The 13,541-nt window shown below is 46.1% G+C and overlaps 1 protein-coding gene across 1 annotated transcript; it reads right to left on the bottom strand.

Moving 5' to 3' along the window:
* Window positions 1–8,451: 8,451 nt before the first annotated feature.
* T265_13353 (hypothetical protein) lies at window positions 8,452–12,580 on the bottom strand (the record flags this gene model as incomplete). Its single annotated transcript, XM_009168493.1, has 5 exons — window positions 8,452–8,511; window positions 8,540–8,606; window positions 10,570–10,700; window positions 11,202–12,405; window positions 12,450–12,580. Coding segments are annotated over 5 exons (1,590 nt in total), but the record flags the coding sequence as incomplete, so codon positions are not given.
* Window positions 12,581–13,541: the final 961 nt, after the last annotated feature.

Here is a 13,541-nt window from a genome sequence, read left to right as displayed (position 1 = left end):
ATGTGTTCGACTACATACGATCGGAGACGTATAAATTGTAAGTCTCCTTAATTTTCGTAGTATTTCACCCATTCTCGTTGCGTGGTCCGGTTTTTGTGCTTCCAGAAACTCATCCCTTGTGTGCCCAAAGTTCATCACCATCATGTACAGCTTGACATCAGTATTCAGCACTGATGCTTCGCTGCCGTACAACCATGAAGGCCTTGTTATGAAGAAGAAAATAAAGATGGACGGGGAAGGGACTTAGTGGTACCTCACTACAATCATTTTGAAGTGCCTGCATATCGAGACACTCATTCAGCCAATCTATATAGAAATTGACAAGAACGCCACTGACGTCGGTTGGCAGCCATATCTTGCGGTGACTCCAACCAGGAGCTGTGGGGATCACGAGGTCCCCATCTTGGAAGACGAGTAGCACCGAGAGCATGCAAACGTTTCGCAATCTCCTTCATACCCCTCTACTAGGTCAAGCGTTGGCCTCTCTGCTTACGCCACTCTGAGTCAGGCATGGAAAACAGCACTATCTCCGGCAACGATGGTTCAGCATACGCAACACATGGCCTAGCCAACGCAGCTGCTGGTGCTGGTCATACTTCAATGGAAGTCCAAGGTGAACAACCGAAAACTCGCTTCTTAATTGCCTCACTACGGATTCTTCGACACCAACCTACACGAGCTGTGATCCTGAGACAACGATTGTCGAACACCTGAAGACGTCTCAGTTCCGCTGCTCGAAAAGCTAGTCTCACAGCCATACAACGAAACAGCCCGTACTCTAGCTTGATACACACGTCCCTTGAGATTCTGAGATAAACCGCTTTGACTCCACAGGTACCTCAAATTAAAAAAACGTGATCCGGGTCTTGCAGATTCGTGCATTGATCTAATCCGTCACATCAAAACTAATGCAACCTCCAGGGTATGTGAAACGCTCCACAACTTCGAGTCTCTCCCTGGATTGTAAGTGGCGTGTTAAGTGACTGCAGGAGCATCACCTTACACTTTGTGGGTGCAAAGTGCATACCAAAGGACCCAAAAGCACCTGCACCTTCTCTTCGGAGACGAGAACGATATCGTCGGGGAATTCAAGACATACAAGGTTTTCGTCACAGGCTATTTGAACACCGGGATAATGGAGGCCCTCCAGCGTTCGTCTCGTTAGTTCATCGGTCGCGAAGTTAAATAGGAATGGAGTGAGCAAACACACCTGATGGACACCACTTTGAAGAGCTATCCGTATATTCTCACTCGTTCAGAAGTCTGAGATTAAAAATAACTTACGTGCACAAACTTCCGGGACATTTCTTGATCATAAGCACGTCAAGGGGAATAGACCGGTCAACCGAGTGGACTGCGTCTTGGAAATCCAGGAATACTAAAATTGTGGGTCGTTTGTACGTATGGCGTTGTTCTAGCACCTGACGGATTGTGAACAATTCGTCAACGTGACCCTTATCAGGTTGGAACCCCGCTTGCTTCTTTCGAGTCAGTGTTTCATGAGCCACCATAAGGCGACGAAGCTGACGTCAGCAGTCTCATTACAAACGGACTGAAGCAGTCTCCTCTGTAGTTACCACACTCACTACGAACCCCTTTTTGAAAGTGGGCACTCTCACCGACTCCCCCTAATTGTCTAGGACAGTCTCCTTTCTCCAAATGCGAGCAAAAAGATCAGGCAAGCGCTGACTGAGGTAGATCTGTTGGGAGATCATCTGGACCAGAAACTCAGTGGTGCTCCAAAGAATATATGCAGTCATAAATCTCCGAGGTCGTAAGGGGCTCCACGTTCACCATCCAGGGGTTTACGTCAACTGTGTGCTCCAGGTGAGTGGCGGCTGGTGGCCACAGTAACTGCTTTCAAAGTATACGGCCGACCGGTTGGTCACTCCCTTCTGATCCTTGGTAGCTTCACTCACAGGAGGTTTCCGGGGACCGATCGCGCGGATCACCTGAAATGATCTTCGAGCATCACCGGCTTTCTGGGCCTCTTCCATTTCCTTGGCTGTATGTGTCCAACAGACTTCACGGTCGGTTCGCACGCTCACTTTCAATTGAGTCTGATAATTTGTCGCATCAGGTTATCTTCAGGACTGGCTGGGATATTTCTCCGGGATTTAAGCAGTTCGGTCTGATATCCAGTGCTTTAGTGAGCCTGGTAGCGCCGTGCCACAAGCAAAAACTCCAGGTCATGTGCAAAGAAGTAATGATCTCGTCCCAATATGAATTCGCATCTGATGAGAGAAACTCTAGAAGACAATTCTGGCAATTTCGTTTAACATCCGGATCTGCCAGTCTTTCAGTTGCCAGACAACTGTTCCGTACCTTACGGGACCCTGGGAAACGAAGAGAGAAGCGACTCCGGACGAGTGCGTGGTCCGGATCCACAAATATGTTCCAAACCGAGCGGCAGTCAGTTATTGATCCGCGCCATTGGTAACTAATGGCAATGTGGTCAATTTGAGTTCTTGGCTGGCACGCCGTTGAAGGACACCATGTGGCCAGACGACGTCGGCTATTTCCGAAGCTAGTACTGTGTGGTAACCGCCTGCGGTCAGCACACAGCCGAAGCAATCGTAACGCGTCCAGTCAATGTCAGTGGGTATCTAAACAAGCAAGGATGGTTCCGCCCGGTGAGTTAGGACGATACCAACCCCTTCACGTCCTGTTGCCGCATCCTCTGGATCGCCAGACGTGCCCCAGCCGGAGGCGAGTGGAGAGTGATGCTGAACCACTGTGCTTGCATCTTGAATTTTTCCTTCTGATACACAGAACACATGAATGCCAAGCGAGTCCGGTGTGAGAGCAAGAACAACTTGTTGACCGGCCGTTATGCAACAAATAAGGTGGCCCATTTGATGGCACCTCGCGACGGCCGATGTAACACGAGTTTATTTGTATATGTGCGGTTCATGGTTGTACGTGGACTCGATACCGCAAGGGCGCCCATACGTAGACAAGACGATTAGGGTCCTCAACCGAAGTCTTCGGCACTGACCGCAAGGTAGTGGTGTTCGACTGGAAAGGCAAGTACATTACCATTTTACGGAACACGTCGCCACACATGTTCCGACCCCCGACCTGGAGTACCAAGGAACTGTGTTCGTCCGACCTCTAACCATTGACCGACCTGGTATGAGAGACTGTGACTGTCGAGCGGACACCCCCCAGTATAACTAAACGGGTCGCGGAAATACACGAACTGTCACACGACGGTAAGGTCCAGTCTCTTGGTGGCGGATACGTTTTTTGTCCCCAGGAGAGGTTGCAACAAGCTTTTTTACTGGCATGTGTATTTTAATCAACCTGCAGAATACTTCAACGTATTCGGGACGATGACTTCCCAATGACAGACGAACACAGAGAGAAGGAATGCGAGGCTTTTCCTGTGGGTTGTCTCTCTTCACAGGGGTCGCTTGCTGAATCGTACGTGTTGAGAGAAGAAGGAGGGATCTATCTTGGAAATCATCATCTGCGTCTGTAAGCCGCTATGAATGTCCAGTTGGTCCTATCGGTGACGAAGTTGAATAGGATAATTGAGAGGGCAGCCTTGGCCGGTCCTACTGACGATGGATTAACATAGACCTTCATGCGCTCACAGGAGTCTGCTTACAACGCTTTAGGCAGGGCTTAGAATATATGGATACATGTTTGCACTAGGGATACTGCCGTAGTGCTTGACGATCAATAAAGTCAAAGAAAGTTTTCCTTTCAAGAAAGGTGGTTATTGTTGGTTGTGGTTGGAAGTGACGTCGCTATCTCGGAATCTGTCGAGAACGAATGTGATCGGTGTATGATTCTGCAGGCTGGAACCTGTTGTATCTACTTCAAATCTGTTGTAACCGATTGCTATTCCCGTTCCAGTGCCTTAGTGTCGGAGAAAGAATCGCCAACAACAACACAGTTTTATTGCAGACAAGTGAGTGCAAAAGTTACAAGGGGCCTGGCAACGAAGTACGAAAACACTAACCTGTAAATTAAGTTGGGTGGGCAACTGCCGCCTTCCTGGATGGGGACCCCGGGACTCAAATCAGCAATGGTTATTGACATTGGCGGAAATGACCCAATCGTGCAGTCGATGGCGCTCGTGCATCAAACCTACCGCCTTCAGAACATACTGAGCATGCCTTCGCCTCCAAGGCTTGTTTTTGTATCCCACTTTTCCGGTGATCGAAACCGTAACCACCGTGCCTATGGCACACGGTTTATAGCTGATGAATTGAATTGAATAGAAGGGACCTCTTGCTGTTTAAGGCGCGTTGATTCAGGCTGTCAGGTCATGTGTTTTGAGAACACCTGTGGTCATCGGCCGCGATTCTATGAAATGTCCGGACGCTTATCATAGTCGGTTGTGTTTTTGTGGCGCGCCTGAACACTCGTCGACTTTTGCTGAGTTGATTGATTGACTTGCCTGGATGCTTGCTGGCTTTCTTGTGGTGGAGTTTGAGGGTTTTTCGGGCATTCTGGGATAATTTTCAGATCTGCTTTTGTCTGGGAAGGATAGGGCCAAAAAGTACCTTCGGTGCCCCCGTTACCAGGATAGTGCCACTATGGTTTTCACACAATGTCCATATGCCATTTATAAAGATATTATTTTTTATGGACCCCATTCCGTGGGCACTTCTCCACCACACGAGTTACGTTGTACGAACATTTATGTTGAGAATTCGTGCTCTCCAGAAGCAATTGATGGTCGGCGCACAACGGCAGAAGTATATTTCCTCGTCTGTGCTTCGAGCACTTACCCCGAATCGATCACCCAGATGTCATTCCAAAACCTTTAGCGAACAGGCATTCATATCGCCCTCAAGGATGACAATGTTGATATCTTTTACTTGACGAATGAGTCCGGATAAGTCTCGGTGGGAAGAATCCTTATCAGCTTCAGAACTGCAGTGCTTTTGAGCGTAAGCACTGCAAACAGGCACTGTTTTTCTCTTGAGTGGCATTAAGCTTGTTTGGACGGCATAAGGGCAGGAATCCAGTCAAGCTAAGGCGCCTTCAGCCCTCAGGCTGAGGGCATCTCCCGCAGCGTATACCCTACCAGTCATGGGTTATGGATTAGCAGATACATGGAGAATAGAATTGAAGCAAATTTCATCATGGGCACCTCCGGATGCATCGTCACTTTTGAGTCCTGTATGCATGTTTCGGAGACATTATACGTCACCCCTAAGAGGGTATAATGTCTGGCAGAGCACCGACCGTTTGCCAATTTGCCACCCACTACGACGGACGTTATAAGTTCCACGGATTCACCCGTGTTATTTTGTTTACTATTAATGGTCAGTCGGTTTTACAAGGTACATCTATCAATAAATTATCAAGCGACGCTTACTTGTGAGGTGAAAGGCATTGGGAAGGGACATCGATGAACAAAGAACTGTGGGGACGAGTGACATTTCCTGGTTGCCCAGGCCGACGTGTGAGGTTTGTTGAAGCATCCCACCCTTGAGCCTTTGTCGCGCGCGAGGCAGCCGGAAGTTGGGTTTTCTTCGGGGACCCCGCTCGGAGCCGACGATTCTCCAGTCTAACCCGTTGGGTTGTAGGGCCTGACTGACTCCTAAAGCGGCTGTGCACAGAATCAAATTATTCGGCTTTGGAAGTATTTCCACCATACTGAATAATGCGCCGGTGGTAATGGTCAGCCGTTAGGTGGTCGGAGTGTGCTGTTTTTAGGGCCGAACCTTTCTAGCCCGTCCTTTCTGGGGGAAGGCAGCATCGCTGCTTCCGCGAATATGGATACGCTGGTCATCTGGGAGGAACGCCTTACTGCATTCGCACTTCGACCGCAGTGGGTAGTATGACTTTACCACCAGGCCGCCCCATAATACGATTGCTCGTATTACAAGGTACCACTGCCCTTAGTTTGACTTCTTTCCCGTGGCTTTCCTGGCACGATTCCACCTTGTGGAACAAAGTTCCAGCCAGTATAAATCTGTTTGGGGGCCAGCCGTCCCTTATAACCGAACATCACATCATTTGGACAGATGTGTCACGTGCAGGACACGGGCCAGACGAAGGCATGCCCTGATTGGTCAGAATGCCAGCCAATCCGAGTCAAGCACCTTTGACTCGACGCTTCTCGCCCCCTCACGGACATTCCGGCACGACCTTGTGGAACACTCTGTGATTACCCTATAAATACAGTTGTAATGATTTTCCTTTGTCTCCATAAAGGGCTGTGCAGAGCTGCCGTGCCTTTTGATACACCATAGTGGGCGGAGCAGGAAACCAAGGGACCGATACGGAGTTGCACGATCGTCCAGCAAGACATACAACTGGCGACAACCCGAACCCACGATGTCAATTTCGACAGAGCAACTCCAGTTAATTTTACAGCAACAACAGAAGCAGTTCGAAGAAGCTCAAATGAGGCTTGTTGAATCTCTGATGCGCAGTATGTCGGTGAATGCGACAAAAACGGCTGAGCCTCCGTCTTCCTCTGCAGATGCTGCTGCCAGCTCGATTACCGAATTTAATTTTGATGCTGAATCTGGACGAAGTTTCGAAAGTTGGTTCAAGAAATATGAAGACATGTTTCAAACCGACTTTGCTCAGTTTGATGATGCATGGAAACTTCGACTGTTGCTGCGGAAATTGGGGACAACTGAACCCGATCGGTTCACAGATTTCATACTCCCCAAACACCCTCGTGACCTTGGTTTCGCAGATGCTGTCAAAATTTTGGCCCAAATATTCGGTGAGCAAAGTTCCTTGTTCAATATTCGTTATCAGTGTATCAAGATTACCAAAAGGGATACTGAGGATTTCATAACATATACCGGTGTGGTCAACAGAGAATGCGAACGCTTTCAGCTCAGCTCCATGACCGAGGATCAATTCAAGTGTCTCATCTTCGTGGCTGGTCTTCAATCGCCACACGATGCAGATATTCGGACCCGGCTACTGAGACGAATTGAACAGGATCCAAAGTTGACGCTTCAGAAACTTACCACCGAATGCCAGCATCTCATCAATCTCAAGGCTGATGCTGCAGTAATTGGACATTCCAGATTCTCTCAGCCGGATATGGTATGCAAAGTAACTTCCAAACGGAAGTCATATTCAAAACGAACTCCTAGAAGACCGCCCACGCCCTGTTGGTTTTGTGAAGAATGGCACTATTCACGCCACTGTCCCTACCGGAACCAGGGTGTAGTAAGTGCAGTCGAAAGGGTCACAAAGAAGAATGTTGCAGAAACAACTTCAGGATATGACATAGTGGGCAAAGCAGGAAACCAAGGGACCGATATAGAGTTGCACGATGGTCCAGCAAGACACAACAAAATCACTGCAGCACCCGTCTCCATGTGGTACCTTCTGGTCGGATGCAAACCATTATACTAGGTAATGCGTTGTCGCTACAATTCACCTAAAGCAAATGCCTGAGATTTTAATAAATTGAATCGTTTGAATGATACGCAGTTGAACGCGTAAAATAATAAAATCAACTACCCGAAAAATATTTGTGTTACAGACGATTTTCGATATGGGGAACCTCTGTTGCAATGACCAATAAGAGCATAGAACTAAGCTAAGTGATGCAGTGGAGTCGTCAGCTTTTGCAGGTTTGGCTGAGTCTGTGTTGATTCCTGATTCTATCTCTTTATTTTTGATCTTTCACATATAGGCTTGAGCTATTTGACAGCGCAACAAACTTCCGAGAGAAGCCACGACGTGAGTAGGGTGTACTTAATCCCCTCTGGCCGTTTCTCTTGTTGGAGGGTCAATGCTAGGATAGATCTAATGGGATGGTCTCTTCTCAGAGGAGTAACACACATGGAAAGTCTAGGAAAACAATAACTGCATCCAGACTAAGTGCATAATCCTCCCGAAGGGAAACCACATCTGAGGGAGGCCGACATGTCCTTTTTCCTGTATTGATCTTCCTTGTACCATATCCTGTACGGGTTTCATGATGACCATGCAATGAAAGCTGGTCATAGTCGAACGCTTTGATTTGTTACTATAAAAACCAAAAGGTGCGATTACGTATTCCGTTCCCTGAATGAGTGAATTTTTGTTCTTCTCAGCTTGTTCGAACGTCAACTGTCAGCTCACAAAGATATTCCCCCGGTACCCGATAAACCGAAAAAGGTCAGTCGCAAATGAATGTAAATCTCCGACTACTGGGAATGACTTCCGCCTTTTTTACTCTGCTTCTGCTTGTACTGCTGACGTTATCCCGCACTTCCTTGCTACCAGTTTGACTTTATTGTTTTCGCTTTTATCCCTCTTGTGATGCTGTCGCATTTGGATCCCCTTCGTTACTTTACTAATCGATCCACGTCCCCCTATATTAATGTGCATAGTTCCTGTGGCTTTACTGCTTTTACATTTTGTTTTCTTGTTTCTTTGAATCAGTATGACAAGTAATGTAACAAGTGATGCTTGTGCATTCGAAATAAGAATAAAGCGTTTTTTCTAATCTCTTGAAACTATACTGTCATTCTTCGGTAGATACTTCGTTTGAATCTTCCGGTTTCTCTAGACCTGCGGGAATATGTTCTGAGAAATGATTTGGAGTGGCGCTTACCTCTATGACTTTCCATATATCGTTCTAGTGGCTCTGGATCGACCGCTGTCCAGTCTTCAAGCACGTCCTTAGATAGAAAAAAATGGATAGAGAATCGTTAGGGTTTTTCGTTTTCTGATATCTCTGGATGATGAATGGTAGGAAATCAAGAATCTAGAATGGATTTGTAGTTTGACAGCTTTTTATGCTTTAGACTTCAGACGGACGGTTGGTCTTGTGAAGATTTGCAAAGGTCATTCCCCATGTGTGTATCCACACTACGATTTGGTCAGGTGCTCATTCGGGGTGACCAAACTACAACCGAAAGGTCAGTTCTACGGGCAGTAAATGGTTACTACCTGGGTAATGCGTGATTACCCGCTGACGAAACTGGACCTATTTCTCGGAAAGCGTTCTTTACTCTTGATTCGCGGTGATTCCCTGGTGTCCTCTAAAAACTGAGAAATTTGTCTTGATACAAAACCTGATGTACGTACATAGTGTTTTTTCAACAAAACACCAAATATTGGGACCCACTCGATAGTTAGCAAAATTGAGTTGGATTTTTTACCACTTACTATGCGAAAAGAATTCTCCACTGGACACAACCACTTGGCATATAATAAACGAGAAAGGTGAGTAGTCAGTATACTTATGGCTGCATGTATGAAGTGTCACTAGATTGGTGGTGGACAATTGACGGGAAGGGGCAAGCAAAGAAGGTTAAGAGCACATTAATGTAGCAAGATCTAAGCTCGCCTGAATATGAGGACGCAGATAAGTAGACTGACTTTGGAGTTAGTACATTTGGATCGGTCTGTGACTTGCGGTCGGCTTGACGGTCACGGGTTCGGCTAGAGACTGTTTGTGCACAAACCTTGATGATCGGCGTCTTGAAACAACTGGACATTCTTGATGTACATATATTGTTTCCAGTGAACGTCATGCTAGTTTAAAAACGTGGGTTGTGTGGAGCTGGATTACCAACCAAATCACAATGCATGTGTTGAGAAACGTCCCCCACACAACAAAAATTGATAATTGAGGCACTCTTCGAACTCATGACCCAAGTTCTGTCTCTGACCTGGAGCCATTGCTCTAGTTAGTCCACACCAAAGAAGAGACGCTGGACTCGAGCCGAACCCTTATTAGATGTCGGCTGCTAAAACCGTCGAATCTACTTGGGTGCGAACGCTGGCCTTCTGAAATACAATGCGAACTTGTCAGCACCCAACGAGCGCACGGTGGATGTAACCGGATTAGCAGGCGATCAAATTGATCTATATGTGTTCCGCCTGTAGCAACAGAAACATTCACGATATCAGTATAAGTTCAGTGAACCTCCCCTAAGGAAAGTCACATTTTTGTCGAAAAGCGCCTTAGTATCCGGTGCGGCTGCAGTGACCTTCGGCCGCTGTCCACTATATAGTCAGACAAGAATTTAGTAAAGGATTCGGAAGAATCCTGATAAGTGCGATAAATAATTTATTCTCCCAAATATACGCAGTCATAGAGTCCTTGAGTAATCCTGAGTGTTCCGTTTTGAGATGACCAACCCAGCAAAGGGTTTCAGTAGAAATGATAAAACGCTGAGTTCCAAATCAATAGTTTGTCGATTGGCTGATGGTCTTTCGAAATTTCGAGGAGTCTTGTCCTTTATTAAAGGTCTCATCTTTTTTTATCGATTTGGAAGTGATCTGTTGATGAGTCTCCGATTACTAAGTGTCCAACTATCCTTTTCCGCTCAGTCGTCATGATCCTCAGTTCGTTTGTTCCACCGTTGTTATTTTTCATTGCTGCGATGCATGTTGTAACTCGCCAAGGGGCAGATCCAGAGGGAATGTCTGTTGTGGTTTTAATCCTGTACTCATTCTATACCCAACAATATGTGGCCCACGTAGGCTGAATGTAGTAGATTGTTCCACTAAATGTTCCTCTGAGCGTCTGAATAGCTATTTCCGCACTGCGGTCTTACTTTCCAGTCATTGGGAATCACCCTGTTATCCCACTAGTTCTACGAAGTGAGTGACACGACAGTTTGTCTAACTTACCTTAACGCAAGCTTCGATTTCCAAGGTAGCTGCTGGACTTAGTTCCACATCCTGAACCACTGACCAGCTGGATTTGGGATTTCTATTCACTGGGAACGAGAACACCACACCCCGCGGGACGCCATACCATTCTGTTGGTGGTAGCGAAAACCGGAATGTAAGCTTCAGTAAAACACCATATATTTCCACGTTTTCTGCACAGCACCTAAGCAAAAGTTGTCTAGCAGAGTATAAACAATAAAAACTGCAACTTTTGGTTGCTAGATGAGGTTCATGCACCTAAGCGATGTTTACCAACAGCACCCTAGGCGCGCGTTTGTGGTGACCTTTTCGCCGACCTTGGCAACTAACTTGAGAACGTTCGAAAAACCAAACGAGGAGACGTTACCACCGCGCGGTTATGATGCCTCATTTGGTTTTCGAAATGTTTGCAAGAGGAAACCAAGGGTCTCTCTGAGTTCGGCTGCTGGTCACGGGATTTCGAGTGCGGATCTGGGATGGACCTTTAACTAAATAACTCCCACTTAACCCCTTCATCTTGTTGGTGTTTAGCTTGATGGAAGTGAAGATGAATGCAATAGGGTTTATTTTGTAGCGAAGGCTTTACAGAAATCCGAATTATTATTACTTACCTTCAGAAGCAATCACCAACGAATGAACTCCCTCCTTGTCGTCCATATTTCTCCACCAAGATTCAAGTGTACGGATGACTGCTTGTGCATGACTAAACCCATGGTAATCTGATATGGCTTTCGTTCGTTTTTTGAAGGCTTCGCTAGGCATTTCGAACACCAGCCACTCCGGATCCCGTATTGCTTTCAGGGTAGGTACAGAATACCAGTCGCCTCCCTGTACTCCGATATCATAAGCATGTCTTTGATATACACGCGATAGACTGAGATCTATGTAAATTCTGGATCCGATATTACCCCAAATCACAACATCAGTGATGTTGTGCGGAGAAACCTCTAGGTTTACAGCCAGAGTGGACTTAATGCGCTGTTCTAGTGCGGCAGCCAGTCCTACTATCTGCATGCATGGAATGTGTGGTGCAGTGGCCTTGTGCAGCACCGCCACATCAAAATTGATGGGTGATGGTGAATCGTTGGATTCAGCATCAAGACCTGGATTTCCGGCCACAAGAAGGCGTACGGATGATGAACAGTATGCCTTGATAAGCATACCAATTGCTGTGAGGAAGGTATGTCGGCGTTTCAACCATTGGTTGCGTGGCTCAGATTTTACGGTGACGAACTTGGAGTTCGTCGTTTTAGTTGGACAGCTCACTGATTCTTCCACGTTCAGCTGCATTCGGGGAACAATGTTTAAGAAGATTATTTGTTTCGCATCCACTAAACATGCAGACAGTTCTGTTTCGATCTTTACCTCGGCCAACATGGGAGCATCCAGTTCATTGAGAGAGTCTACAAGCTCTCGAAGGTCCTTCTCATTGGCCAACTCATCATATAAATGTAGTGCTATTTTCTCGGTTTCCGAAAACAGACCGTATTGGGCTAAATATGGCAGCAGGTGAACTGACGCATTGCAGTATGCTCCAATAACAACAATCTTTGGTGGTGGTACACTCTTTGTGATTTGCTCCTCGTGCTCTTTTTTATCCATCAGTAGAAATCGGCTGGTATCTGCTGCCACCTTAAGCAATTCCTCTGTAGGCATCTGGCTGAATTCGTTATAATATGCAGCTGCATATTCCTGAAATTCGTCTGCACCGCCGATAAGGGTCCCTACGCCACCGCGATCTAACAACTCTCGCCAAACAACCGGAGATCTCTTCACCTCCCATCCGTGTTCTTTCAGTACCCAATTGGTGAATTCCTGAGTAGAAGTAAAATTAAATTAGCGTATCTCACTCGACTTACTTTCCACTCAGATGCCTGCTTGACCAGCTTTGTCACTATAAAGTTTGGTAAGCTACTTGCTAACTTGTCCGCCAAAAGTTCAATGCGCGCGAAATAGGGACAATCACAGATGCCTGCAAAATGATTGGACAGTTTTTTAAACAGTTTTGTAAAATCCACCTGGTTATGCAGAGTCATCCTGGCAAACAATTTGACAAATTATAGTGTGCCCAAGGTGATATCATTCGATATATATATATATATATATATATATATATACTCTATACACACACATTGTCTGCATATGTTCTCTGTGAAAACTGCGATTTCCTTGTTAAACAAAGTGGAAATCTAATGCTATAAAGTGAAATGCTCTACGAGGTACAGTTATGTTTAAACGGTAGCACACTGTTCCCCATGTCATCGCGTATCCTTTGACACCTAACATATGGTGTGAGCAACAGCGCATGTTGACAAGCAGTCCATTTTAATGGCTTGCCTGTCCGACAGATCTAGAGTAAGAGACATACTTGTGGAAATCACATTGCTGTAAGTTTTTAAGAGTTGGGATGAATTTTATAGAAGTTCAACTACACTGGAAATCATTCTCAGCGCACTGCCTTCGCATGACTGCATTACATATGCTGTGCAAGCATCCGTAAGATGCTTTGTGGTTGCATGAAGAGGTCTTAGAAGACTGCTTTGGGAACCATTTATACAATCAACTCCATGGCTATTCTTTGCCAAAATGCCTATTAACCAGGCTGTCGGATAACATTCTGTGTTTTCGTTCATGTTAAATAATTCTTCCAGGGTTGCTTTGCGTGACAGTGCATGTCTATTTTAGTGAAGTACAATATATCTCTAATATCATCTTTCTCCACGGTACTATTGAAGCTCATTTCAAACTCCCCTGCGATAAGTAATCGTCCTCTTGACCAGGATGTGCAGAAAATGCTAGACGTTTTTCAAATTGCCTGGGACTTCTCAGTGAAACTGAGAAACGTGTTGTGAAAACCTCAGTTTGCACTTTACGCCCCGGTTATGTTTGTCCAAGGGTTGTAAATTCTGCGTAGGCGTCATGGGCAAGAACATCTTCAGGCCCAAAACAAC

The sequence above is a fragment of the Opisthorchis viverrini genome (genome assembly GCF_000715545.1).
Source record: "Opisthorchis viverrini unplaced genomic scaffold opera_v5_59, whole genome shotgun sequence".
In the NCBI taxonomy this organism is placed as follows: domain Eukaryota; kingdom Metazoa; phylum Platyhelminthes; class Trematoda; order Opisthorchiida; family Opisthorchiidae; genus Opisthorchis; species Opisthorchis viverrini.
This window is presented reverse-complemented; position numbering and strand designations above follow the sequence as displayed.